Source organism: Odocoileus virginianus, chromosome 12 (assembly GCF_023699985.2).
Source record: "Odocoileus virginianus isolate 20LAN1187 ecotype Illinois chromosome 12, Ovbor_1.2, whole genome shotgun sequence".
Taxonomy (NCBI): domain Eukaryota; kingdom Metazoa; phylum Chordata; class Mammalia; order Artiodactyla; family Cervidae; genus Odocoileus; species Odocoileus virginianus.
In genome coordinates, this window is record NC_069685.1 from 2470381 (window position 1) to 2484788 (window position 14408).

The 14408-nt window shown below is 35.3% G+C and overlaps 1 protein-coding gene across 5 annotated transcripts in view; it reads right to left on the bottom strand.

The window, feature by feature from the left end:
* Positions 1–924: 924 nt before the first annotated feature.
* RBM46 (RNA binding motif protein 46) overlaps positions 925–14408 on the bottom strand; it is a 50363-nt gene continuing 36879 nt past the window's right edge. For 3 of the 5 annotated variants that reach the window (XM_020891593.2, XM_020891597.2, XM_020891594.2), the window contains exon 5: positions 1750–2708. In XM_020891593.2, the coding sequence (XP_020747252.1) occupies positions 2509–2708 (200 nt within the window). In that variant the 3' untranslated portion in view covers positions 1750–2508. Of the gene's footprint in view, positions 1124–1749; positions 2709–13820; positions 13881–14408 lie in introns of those variants that run through there. The other 2 variants (XM_020891600.2, XM_020891599.2) reach the window with 2 other exon arrangements.

The window sequence follows — 14408 nt, forward strand, 5'->3', positions numbered from 1 at the left end:
ACCAGGGTTTTTATGCAAGCCAAGGATCATAGCTACTTAGTACTTCATATTTCAGCCATAGCTCCTTGCACAAAGTTGCACAAAGAATTTGATAAACAGCTGTCTTTAGAAGTATTTCCCTGTCCAATGAGCTGCATGACATAGCTAAGAAAGTTACCAATTAATAATGGCTTGTGGTTAATAGCTTATTATAGAGCCTGTACTATAAGAATTAAAGCAGCAAGTAATTAGTAGCTATGTTCACAAGTGAAATTTCATATGCAGTATGGACAAAATTGACCATTACATCAGTCATTACAAGCTCAAACATTACATCACAGAGACAGTGCTTGATATGAATGCATGATTTATATATTTCTGGTTAAAGGGAACAGAGAGGAGAAACCAGTACATTAAATCACTATTATATGTTATATAATTACACCTAAACAATATAGGCTCCTGCTTGAGTACTTTCTCCTTGGAAGTGCTTTACCTTTAACGTTGTAATGTTATCAGGATTATACAGATTTGAAATTATAGCTTCAATAGATTAAAAATCATGTACAAGCTCAGAGTCATTACTTGGCTGTGGCAGAACTGGTAATCAAACCTGAGGCTTGTACATACCTGCCATACGGGTATGGCAGCTATGGCAGAACTGGTAATCAAAGGCCAAAGCTTGTATGTTTTCCCACCATATAACTATGGATCTCCAAATGCACTGAGTGATTGGTAAACTCTGAATTGTGATGTACAGTTGATCCTTTAAGAACACTGGGGGTTAGTAGTATCCATGTTCCAGTATCCATGGTTCCATACTGGCAGATTCAACCAACCACAGATGATGTACTATAGCAGTACATATTTATTGAAAAAAATTCACATATAAGTAAACACACGCATTTATTGTTCAAGGGTCAACTGTATAATATTTTAAGTGAAAAAGTTATGTGTGAACTTGTAATTGTATTTGGGCCATTCCACACATTTCTATGAAAAACTGAATTAATTTGTCTGTTTATCTTCTGGTTTGAATCAGAGTCACCTTTGCATCTCAAGGGCATTTCCATAGCAGCTGACAAAATGCTCACTGTATGTTTGCTGAAGGAGTGATATGAAGCCGTGAATCTCAGAAGTTAAACTGTAAAGTCAGATGTCAGAAAAAAATTAACACTACTTAAGGATAATGTCTATGCTCATTTAAATTAGAAAATCTAAGGCAACAACCTAGAGAAAAGTATTAAGTATGGTCTGATGGAATGAACCTTCTTTAGAGGATGAAAACAAGGCACATTTATTATCTCCAATAACTTCTGCTAAAGAAAAACTTCAGTAGAAGACATACGCAGCTATTTAATATTCTACTTATCAAAACCCTATGTTCCATACAATGAGATGATTACCAAAGCTAGTATCTGGGATCTGAACAGTGCAAAGATTTTTGCCTCCTATGGAAACCATCATTAGAAACTGATTACAGATGTATGCTACTGAACTATTAAACAGCCCAAATGACCTGAGTTTGTTAATTATTCATAAGAAAGAGAGGAAAACATCACTGGGTTAATCAACAAAATATTTCTAACGGCCCCTAAGAAGGACTTTGTTAGTATTTTCTGCCTTCATTACCCTCTGCTTTGATCCCAGTGAAGACAGTGAGCCTATGCATACCAAGCAGGGAAACCGGCTTCTAGGAGGTCAGGTCAAGACAATCACGAGAACTAAACTTTTTCCACATACTTAATAAACAAGTGAGACACACACATATTAGAAACACTGTATATTTAATGTCAAAGAATTTGAATTCAAGTACAAAAATTAAACAACACATGATTTCAACGTTAAAAAACTGTAACACTTCTTACTCAACTATACATTGAATATCAAAAAAACAGAAGTATAACTATAAAAACCTGAATACATTAACAGCAAAGTTATAATTTATTTCTACAGCAAATAATTATTAACTAAAATATTTATAGTTATTTTCAAGGACCACAATGGTAGACTGCTTTTTCTTTCGTACTGCATAAAATTTGCATCTTAATCTTTTTGCCCTTCATTTCTTTTTACATAATAGTTAGATGCTTCTGGTTATACAATTGTTCTAATCTCTGATACAAATAGTGATCCTTGGTAATCAAATCTAGTGTAACCATTGTCTGCAAGTGCTTTAATACTTGTGAAACTCTATTTAGTAAAGTTACAATGAAAAAGTTAATGTAAACTTCCAGGTTGTATTGACCACTCAAGAATCAGAAGTTATTTAAAATCCCAAAAGTTTAAAATGAACAGTAGTTTGTTATACCTTTATCAAGAGAAATCACTGAGTAACTTTTTAACTGTAGCATTTTTACAAGTTTTACAACTGTAGGTTATTGATGTTTACTATGACTGATGTTTACTATGTTGAATATATAATTTTCATTTTAAAACCAAATGTACAAACCCGATTCTAAAATAAAACAGTATTTTAATGTGCATGCTTTACAAAGAAACTTCATACTCCTGTTTACAGTATTTTCTTCAGAAGAATGAGGCCTGATTGGAGATATATAGTCGCTGTCCAACATGGCTGCCATTAGCAAGAGGTATCATTGATGACAAGGAATAGCCTGGATAAGAGTAAGGCCTTGAAGTATAAGGAAGCACGCTGGGAGTCCCAGAAGAGAGGGTAGCACTAACAGGGGAAAGACTATTTATTGAGCTGCGACGGAAACTGTAGTCTGCAAACAAATACATAACAATTATGCTGCACATCTTTATGGTTACAAATTTAACTCAAAGAGACAAAGCATTATAACTATAATCACAGTTTAACATAATGTTCTGAAACTTTCAAAATCCTGATAATCTTATATTGCTGGTAAAGACTATTTCAGCATTCACTGCATTGCAAACCCTGACAGTTTCATCAGTCAGTATTATGTAAACTTTCACTGACACAATGCTTCAGAGATCTTACTAGAATGCATTCTTGGATATCTATTGTTTAGTGTCTTTATGATCACTGAAAAAGAGAACCTCTGATTTCTCTTACTCTATTCACAATGAAGCTCCTTTTAAATCTGATAATGACACTAACGGGTCGGTCATCCATGAAGAAAAGATATGAAACACTGAATTCATTATTTGCTTCTTTTTTAAAATTGTGTTAGGTATCAAACCAGCAGAAACATTTACCCCTGGATTGCAAAAATTATCTAATATTTCATTACTTAAATATTAATATAAACAATTATACAACTCAACAAACCAACTTAGTATCAGAATCCTATCAGTACCATAAAACAGTAAAATGAATCATCTTCATAAAATAAACATCAAGAAACCATTATCAACTTACAGTATCGAGAAATCCAAAAATTAAACCACATTATTTTTTGAAAACCAGTATTTGAAATATTGCTGTTCCAAAATAAACATTCATCTTATGTAGCTGCAACTTCCTGCTTCATTAATTATAATGTTTAGAGATGTGTGTGACCATTAAAGACCAAATCTGTAAATCCTGTACTTTCCAAAAACTCAACTATGTTCTTTAGTGTAGAGTAAGTCAAAGAGTGTGAAAATGACTATAAACTGATTATTTATAAAAGGTATGGTACTTCTAGGGATGGAAGAAATTAGGTCATCTAATACATAGGTCAAGTTTTTTCTACATTTTCCTGGTACTATAAATCAGGCCTAAAAATGAACATTAACCTAGTATTGTCATGGAACTTAATAGCAAGCCAACAGGAATGAGATCAACTGCAGGGGAATAAGCTTAAGAAACATCAGAAAGAACCTAGTTAAGAAAAAAAATGGAAAAAATAAAAATCAGTTAAATATAAGTTTATTTTCTAACACTGTAAAAACTCTAGTTAGAATAATTTTTATAAACTTTTAATGGTACCATAAGATCAATGAAAGTAGTTTGCTACATGTCAATGTATGGCAAAAACCACTACAATATTGTAAAATAATTAGCCTCCAACTAATAAAAATAAATGAAAAAAAAATAAGAAAAAATTTAAAAAAAGAAGACAAATACCAAGCATCCAGTTAAAAATATTTTCAGTATTTTGAAACTGGATAAGGAATTACTTTGATACCATTTGCTTTCCTAATATCTAGGTATTATAGAATCAAGTAGCATAAATCCAGGTATTATAGAAATTTTTTTTCTTCTTTTAAAGGATCCTCTTTGCCTGAAGTGTTACAATATTGAGTATAAATAGAAACCTCAGTGTTTCTGATAATTCTAATGATTGTTTTTTTAAAAGTTCTGATTCTCTCCTCTCATTCTAAAGATTATCACACAAATACAGTCAATTCCTTATTCAGTTCAGTTCAGTTCAGTCACTCAGTCGTATCTGACTCTTTGCAACCCCATGAATCGCAGCACGCCAGGCTTCCCTGTCCATCACCAACTCCCACAGTCTACCCAAACCCATGCCCAACGAGTCAGTGATCCCACCCAGCCATCTCACCCTCTGTCGTCCCCTCCTCCTCCTGCCCCCAATCCCTCCCAGCACCAGGGTCTTTTCCCATGAGTCAGCTCTTCACATGAGGTGGCCCATTCCTTATTAGCCATGCACATACAGTTCATGCTTTCACATTTTAACAGTGTGTTCACAGACAACATGATTTAAAAGAACAGATCTCTAAATGGTTATACTTTGTATGTGGGGAAACAGAGTTTGCAGAGAAATCACTTTCAGTTTGGGTTGCAGCCTGTTCATGGAATATGGCTAAAAGAGAGATTTTCAGAAGATTTCACAAAGACAACTGGCTACTAACAAGAGTGTTCACTAGGTTTGAAAAACTGCATTTTTTTTATATACCTCTACTGTAAACCTTCAATTTAAAAACACACTAATGACCACTGTAGTCTCACATTCTGAAGGAGACTAAAATAAAAACTTAGAAGGGCACTTTGACGGCTTTATTCATAGAGGATAAATAAAGGAAAAAAATTTCTCCCTAATATTACAAACATTGGGAAATAAAAGCCTCAGATGTTTACAAGCATTTCAAAAAAATTTATTTTGCAACCTAAAACTCTAGATATATTCAGAAAACATCTGGGTGTCTAGAAAATATAATACATACCAAACTTGAGATAATACCTGTGAGATAAATCTAGATGAACTGTATTTCCTCTAACATATAATTTATGTATCACAGACAACAGAACTCAGAAACATCACTGATCTCTAGGAAACGACAAATTAACAAATGAATTAAAATTCCTAACATATATTTACTTGCCCACCCCTGCTTTTTCTTCCCAATGAACATCCTTAGTTCTTCAATCCCACTGTTTCTCCCTCAGACTGGGATATGGACTCCCCTCTCCCCTTCTTCTTAAGGGAATGATATAGAACCAATTTCAGAATCTGTTTTACACTGAGAATTATTCAACTGTCTTAACACTTTTTAAATTGAAGTACAATATACATTTTACATTTAAATTCAGGTACAATTTACATCGGGCTTCTCTGATGCTCAGCTGGTAAAGAATCCACCTGCAATGCGGGAGACCTGGGTTCGATCCTGGGTTGGGAAGATCCCCTGGAGAAGGGAAAGGCTAACCACTCCAGTATTCTGGCCTGGAGAATTCCATGGACTGTATAGTCCACGCGGTCGCAAAACAGTCAGAAACGACTGAGTGACTTTCACTTTCACAACTGACATATAATAAAATGTATACATCTTATGTGTTCATTACAATGAGTATTGCTAACTATAAAAACCTATGTAAACAACACTTAAAGCAAGATATAAAACATATCCTTCAATCTAGAAGATCCCATTATCCATTTCAGAGCCCTTCTATTGGAGGCAACCACTTTCTGATTTCTAGCATTATTAGCTTAGTTTTGCCTGTTCTTGAACTTAATATAAAATTCTTAAGGTACTTTTTATGTCTAGATTCATTCATGTTATATCAGTAGTTTGTTCATTCTTATTGTTGAGTAGTGTTCCACTGTATGAATACACCACAATTTCTTTATCCATTTACCCATTGATAAAAATTTGAGTTGTTTCTAACTTTGACTATTATGATTAAGCTGTTATATACATTCTTATACAAGTTCTTTTGTTAATACATATTTTCATTTCTTTGGGGTAAATAAGAGTAGAATTGCTAGGTGATAGGGTAGAGACAGACACTGCTAAACAGTGCATTTACAACAGTACACTCACATCAATAAAATATGAGAGCTCCAGTTGCTCCTCACCTAACATGTTATTGCCAGAGCTTTTAATCACCGCTATTCCAGTGATGTGAAGTGATATCTCATTTTGGCTTTAATTTGTATTTCCCTTATGTCTAATCAGGTAGCTCAGATGGTAAAGAATCTGCCCGCAATGTGGGAGGACCCAGGTTTGATCCCTGGGTGAGATGAGAAGATTCCTTCATGGAGAGAATGGCCACCGACTCCAGTATTCTTGCATGGAGAATTTCACTGACCAGAGGACTCTAGTGGACTATAACCATGGGGTCAGAAAGAGTCAGACATGACTGAGTGGCTAACACTAAGCTACCTGGATTCTGCTTGCACCTACCCCCACCCTCATTTTGTACTTCAACACACAGCTCTGCATTCCCTTGCTTTAAATACTAAACTTTTATGCAACATTTCATTTAAGGAAAAGGCCCTTTTGTACAAAAAATGTGTGAATAACTTGCTCTAATATAATGCTTTGTTAGAGATACCATTTTAATCAAATCCTGTAAAATTCCCTATTTATATGCTGAATGGAAACATTTTTACAGAATAAATGTGACTTATCGGCTTAACCTTAAGTGGGCTCTTAATTCCAGAAGATTCTGAGGCTATGTCTGGAGTGGATCGTGAGTAACAGCCACGGTGCCACATGTGGGCAGGGAGCGAGTGCAGAGCCTGCTTCCAGGCCCACCTCTGCAGGGAGCATAATGTGGTTTCCTACCCTTCTCTGTCCAGCATGCGAGACAAATGCCACCAATGCGCTTCTCAGTGAAACCTGAGACACAGGTATACTGGTTTATTCTATTTGTGCCTTGCTTTTCTAACTCTCTTACACGTCTTGACAGAACATTACACAACGCTAGCTGGTTTTGTTTCATACAAAGGAGAAAGCCTTAATAGAGACTTTAAAGTGAGTTCCAAGAAAGTATCCTCTCATATTAATCTTTTTCTTTTAGTTTCTAACCAGACACCCTTTAAATTAATTTTCCATTAGAAAGTAAATTCCTCATAAATGGTTTTTTTCCTTCTCCTTGTTAGCTCTGTGAATTCTACCTTGATATCCACCTCCTCTTTTTGATGTACATTTTTAAAGTGTATGATTCAGTAATTTTTAGTACATGCACAAAGTTATGCAACCAAACACCACTATCCAGAACATTTTCAAGACCCTCAACAGAAACTCTGTATGTACCTATTAACTGTCACTCCATTCCATTTCCTCCAGCCCCAGCAGCCACTCACTTTTCTGTTTCTACAGATTTGCCTATTATAGATTTTTCATATAAATGAAATTACATAATTAAGGTGGTCTTTCTTAACTGACTTAGCATGATTTTAAGGTTCATCCATGTAGTATGTATCAGAACTTTTTATAGCCACTGTATAGAGATAATGCATTTTGTTTATCCAAATTGTTTATCAATTTGTTTATCAATGGACATTCACCTTTTGGTTGTTAGGAATAATGCTGTTAAAGAATAAGTGCACAAAATTTTGTGTGAACATATGTCTTCAATTCTCTAGAGTGAATAACTAAGAATGGAATTACTGGGTCATATGGTAAACTCTATGTTTAACTTTCTGAGGTATTGCCAATGATTTCCAAGAAACTATATACCATTTTAACACTCCCAACAGCAATGTAAAGCTCCCAATGTTTTGACCTATGAAAAACATTTCCACCTTTAACATGTATTTCAAGCATTTCTTTATATTTCTGTGAGATCTCTGTCAAAATTTTGAAAAAATTTCATTTTACCATTTTTATTTCAATTTCTAATATTCTAATAGCCATAACTATAGTAAATCAATAACTTTCTTTTACTGAACCACTGAATTTCATCTTTCAAACAGTTTTCTGTAACAATACTATACATATCTAGAATATTTTTAAAAGGCTGGGTTCAAACATAGACTTTAAAATCACATATGTTAGAAAACCATTAACACTTATCATTCATTACGCTGTATTTCTATCCTAGTACAGAAGACCAACAGGTAACTGTAAAGCAGAGGAGAGCATTTTCAGAATTAGTAATTACTAAGCAACTATAACCTACAAAATACTTAAAACTCATTAACTAAATCTTTACGTGATATTTTTGACTGGACTACATTAGGATTATCAAATTTACTGGTATTTTTACCTCATTTACTTTCCCTACTCCAAGTAAATTCTTTAAAAGTATTTTTACTTCCTACTTAATTTTTCCTACCAGGTGAAGAGTACACATGCAATGACCAGTGTGTTTCTCCAAGACTAGGCCCACAGGGTAACTGAGGTCAGTATTTCTGTTTTAACGTGGTTGATAGGAGGGTTTGAAGATCATAGTCTTAGAAACAGGTGGCTGGGTAAGAAAATTACTGTCTATAACTGTTTCCTTATAAGCTTCTAGTTAATTAGTTCTCTGATTTTACTAGATGATTATATTTCTCAGATGCAATTTTGAGGGAAATTATTTACTGCTGTTTTTAATTATTTTTTAAGATTAGTGTAATTCCCATATAATTTTGAAGATTTGGGTTTAAAATCCTTACTCTAAAAGCTCTGATATCATATATCATAAACATTGTGTCAATTATCTGTATTATCATTAAGAAATTACAGCTGTTTCATTCTAAATTGAAACCCCAAAACAAAGGTTTGAAAATCTCAAAAATGCAAACTAATATCACTACAGTGAAAGCAATCAGCTTCAGAGCCTGCCTGGGAAAGAAGACCCAGAAGAAGAAATTAATTATAGCAAGGCGACAGAAATCTTCATTTTCTTGATTTCACAGATTTATAAAGCAAAACTAACCAATGCGTATACTTTAAATATGAGCATTTTATTGTATTTTAATTATACCTCAAAAAAGTTATAAAGAAATCCCAAACATTTCTCTGGGTTAGTTTAAAAGTTTCCCAAATTACATCCCACACAATTCTTGTTGAAACAAGAATCCCTTGGGCCAAAAAACATCTTAGGAAAATTTTAGGAAAGATGGATCTAACAGCTAAACAAATTGTACTATAGTTATTCAGGATGCTAACTGCAACGCATTACAACTTCCAAGGGGATATATATAGTTCATGGTTCTTCCCGAACTTGACCACAGAAACAGCTATTTCAGTGAACAACTGTGCAAATCAGTAGAGGAAGAACATTTAATAAGATAACTATATAATGGGAAAATATTAAAAACAAATCAGAAAAATTCTTAAAATATGTTAAATACAGCAATTATAAACTCAAATGTCTTCAGAGGCCAAGATGTAACAAACAAAAGAGCCCAAAAAGGACCAAATGTAAAATAAGAGGTGTCCAGCTATTTGTACTGAAGTGAAACCTAGCTGCTTTCCCGTCAAAAAACTGAAGAGACCAAACAAATTCTTTCTAGAACTTCCAGTACGCTACCTTTGTATTAAGAGATTTACTTATGTCAAATTCCTTTTAATGCTAGTTTATACACCATTTGGAAAAAGAAGAATAAAAGAGCAGCCTATGAAAGGGAAAATTATGATTTGAGTAACAGCAAACAGGGTTCCTAGGTGGCACTAGTGGTAAAGAACTCACATGCCAATGCAGGAGACTTAAGACAAGAGTTCGATCCCTAGGTCAGGAAGACCGCCCTGGAGGAGGGCAGGGCAACACCCCAGTATTCCTGTCTGAATCCGAGGTCCAGAGGAGCCTGGCAGGCTACAGTCCATAAGGTCACAGAGTCAGACATGACTGAAGCGACACCACACATACAAAAGTAGGCTTCAGTGTGGCTTAAAATTTGTAGCTGGCTACAAAAACTGTCTGAGCCAAGTAAAGAGAGCTCTAGGAAAGACAGCAACTCTTCTCAAGTTTCATTTCCATCAGTAAAGTTAGTCCTTACAATTTAAAATTTGAACAAAAAAAATTGTAGGGAAGGCAGTTCTGAGAAGAGCATCACATATTTAGAAATTTTAACTAAGATTAAGATCTGTACAAATAAAGTTTTAAGTTTCAAACTTAAATATATTGCTTGTATCTGAAGTATGCTGTTCTATTCAGTTGTTAAATCATGTCCTACCCCCATGGACTGTAGCACACTGGGTTCCTCTGTCCTTCACTTTCTCCCAGAGTTTGCTCAAACTCATGTCGATTTAGTCGGTGAGCCTATCTAAATATCTCATCCTCTGCTGCACCCTTCTTTTTCCCCTTTCTCCTTCTGCCAGAATCAAGCTCTTTCCCAGTGAGTCAGATCTTTGCATCAGGGGGCCAAAGTATTACAGCTTTAGCACCAGCATCAGTCCTTCCAATGAATGATCGGGGTTGATTTCTTTAGGATGGACTGGTTGGATCTCCTTGCTGTCCAAGGGACTCTCAGGAGTCTTCTCCTGCATCATAATTCAAAAGCATCAATTCTTAGCGCTCAACCTCCTTTACAGTCCAACTCTCATATCCATAGGTGACTACTGGAGAAACAGTAGCTCTGACCATACAGACCTTGTTGGCAAAGTGATCTCTTCTTTTTAATACACCGTCTAGAGGCTTCCCTGATAGCTCAGTTGGTAAAGAATCCGCCTGCAATGCAAGAGACCCCAGTTTGATTCCTGGGTTGGGAAGATCTGCTAGAGAAGGGGCAGGCTACCCAATCCAGTGTTCTTGGGCTTCCGTTGTGGTTCAGCTAGTAAAGAATTCACTTGCTTGAGGGAGACCTGGGATCTTCCCTGGGTCAGGAAGATCCTCTGGATAAGGGAAACACTACTGACTCCAGTATTCTGGACTGGAGAATGCTGTGGATGTGCAGAGTCTATGGGGTCACAAGGAGTTGGACTTGATTGAGCAGCTTTCACCTTCACTTAGGTTTCTCATAGCTTTCCTCCCAAGGAGCAACAAGCATCTTTTAACTTCAAGGCTGCAGTCACTGTCCACAGATAATTTTGGAGCCCAAGAAAAGAAAATCTGTAACTGCTTCCACTTTTTCACCAACTATTTCCCATGAAGTGATGGGATCAGATGTTGTGACCTTAGTTTTTTTAATGTTGAGTTAAGCCGGCTTTTTCATTCTCCTCTATCATCCTTATCAAGAGGCTCTTTATATTCTCTTCACTTCCTGTCATGAGAGTGGTATCATTCAAATATCTGAGGTTCTTAATATTTCTCCTGGCAATCTTGATTCCAGCTTGTGACTCATCCAGCCTGGAATTTCACATGGCATACTCTGCATATAAGTTAAATAAGCAAGGTGACAACATACAGCACTCTCATACTCCTTTTCCAATTTTGAACCAGTCAGTTGTACCACATTTGGGTCTAACTGTTATTTCATGACCTGCACACAGGTTTCTCGTTTCTCAGGAGACAGGTGAGGTGGTCTGGTATTCCCATCTCCTGAAGAACCTTCCAGTTTGTTGTGATCCATACAGTGAAAAGCTTTAGACATAGTCAATGAAGCAGAAGCAGATGTTTTTCTGGAACTCCTTTGCTTTTTCTACAATACAATGAATGCTGGCAATTAAATCTCTGGTTCCTCTGCCTTTTCTAAATGGCATCTGGAAGTTGCACATCTGGTCTGTACATCTAGAAGTTCTCAATTCACATACCACTGAAGTCTAGCCTGAAGAATTTTGAGCATTATCTTGCTAGTATGTGAAATGAGTGCAATCATATGGTAGTTTGAACATTCTTTGGCATTGTCCTTCTTTGGGATTGGAATGAAAACTGATCTTTTCCACTTCTGTGGCCACTGCTAAGTTTTCCAAATTTGCTGGCATATTGAGTGCAGTACTTTAACAACATCATCTTTTAGGATTTGAAACAGCTCCTCTGGAATTCCATCATCTCCACTAGCTTTGCTCATAGTAATGCTTCATAAAGCCCACTTGAATTCACACTCCAGGATGTCTGGCTCTGGGTGAATGACTATAGTATCATGGTTATCTGGGTCATTAAGACCTTTCTTGTATAGTCTGTCTGTATATTCTTGATACCTATTCTGAATCTTTTCTGCTTCTGTTAGGTCCTTACTTTTTCTTTCCTTTATCGTGACCATCCTTGCATAAAATGTTCCCTTAATACCTCCAATTTTCTGAAAGAGATTTTTTCTATTGTTTTCCTCTATCTCTTTGCATTGGTCACTTAAGAAGGCCTTTTTATCTATTCTTCCTGTTTTCTGGAACTCTATATTAAAGTTGGGTACATCTTTCCCGTTCTCCCTTGCCTTTTGCTTCTCTTCTTTCTTCAGCTATTTATAAAGCCTCCTCAATCACTTTGCCTTCTTGCATTGCTTTTTTTCTGAGATGCCTTTGGTAATCGCCTCCTGTACAATGTCTTAAACTTCCGTCCATAGTTCTTCAGGCAGTTGGTCTACCAGATCTAATCCCTTGACTCTTTTTGTCACTTCCACTGTATTAATCATAATGGATATGACTTAAGTCATACCTGAATGATTTAGTGGTTTTCCCTACTTTCTTCAACTTACGTCTGTATTTTGCAGTAAGGAACTCATGATCTGAGCCACAGTCAGCTCCAGATCTTGTTTTTGCTGATTGTACAGTGTATCTCCATTTTCAGCTGCAAAGAATATAATCAATTTGACTTTGGTATTGACCATCTGGTCAAAACTGTTAAGCCTTTGCCGTGCTTCATTTTGTACTCTAAGGCTAAATTTGCCTTGCTATTCCAGGTATTGCTTGACTTCCTACTTTTGCATTCCAATGCAAAAGTGTGATTCTTTCATGGATCATGGCCTTGTCATGGCAAAGGAGCTTGTGTAACTTAATGAAGCTATGAGCCATGCCATGCAGGGCCACTCAAGTTGATTGGATCATAGTAAAGAATTCTGCAAAATGCAGTCTAGTAGGGGAACAGATGGCATACCACTCCAGTATTCTTGCCACAAGAACCCCATGAACAGTAGCTGAAGTATGAGTTATAGTTAATGTTTATTGAGCATTTACTAAGTACAAAAGTAACTACACAAGATCAGCAGTATTTAATCCTTACAGTAGCCTTACAAGGTCAGTACTACTAATTTTCTCTTTAACATGGAGGAAATTGAGGTACAGAAAGGTAAAAAACTTACTCAACAACATATGGATTACTTCCCAGTGAGCTACAACATTTTTTTGCCTCTATATGTAAAAATGAATTTGGATACTAACAATCTTTACTCAAACTCTAAACTACCTTTAATTTCCAACCAAACTTATCCTCCTCAGTACCACACTGAAAAACACTAAGTGAATCCTAATAAATATAACTTTTATTCTAAACTGTATCAATAATAATTTGGTTTAACAAATCTGAAAAACTCAGACTTCCATTGTCAAGTTAGTTTGAGAAATCTGGGGTAATCTACTTATGACATGCTTGTTTCAACTACATCTACTTTAAAATACTGTTTGTCATCTTAGTGCTTTACAATGTATACACTAGCCTGTTTAAAGTTTTGAGAAGTCCTAAAATATGGAAACCAGGTTAACTTTTTAAAACTTTCTGTAATGTGTCTATAATCAACAAAGCTATAATCATCAAAAATTGTCACAAGGTTTCATTGGACAGTTTTAAATAATTCTTCTTAAAACTGTAAGAAGAATAATTTATAACTAGCTTTCTGAAAACTAAATATATCACTTAATATTCCTAAGAGGCTTTTTCTTACCTGCTTATTTTCTCCAAATTCTTCTACATAGGTCCAGGCTGAAGAGACTGTGTTCCCTGTCTGTAAGCAGTGAAGACAGAAAAGAATTGAGTCTTTAGATTGATGTTATCCCTATCTTGGAAGTGACAGAATCCTTGATAACTTCAGTTAATATTATCTGATCAGTAAATATGAAAATAAATTTAGAGGAAAAGAAACAAGTGATAGTTATTTCTGAAGTTCTGCAAAGATGAACAAAGAGCAGTATTTTGCTTTTGGAATGAAAATTGTGATTTAATACATTAACAGAATTAACATATCTTTCTATGCAAATTAAGACCTTATCAGCTGGTTTTTCCAAGAAGTACTACTCTATCAATAAAATAAGAAAAATATTTTAAAAACAAATGAAATCGCCCGATTTTTGATAAGTGGATAGCCAAAGAACCTAAGTGAATTTGAAAAATATTAACATCCTTTCCCTCTGTGTTAAAAAGAAATAAATAGCCAAAATAATACTAACCTTAAAAATATTTGACTGATTAACAGCTAAACTTGATCTACTTGAAGCCTAACTTAGCTATATACAGTATAACTTTGAATGTCCAT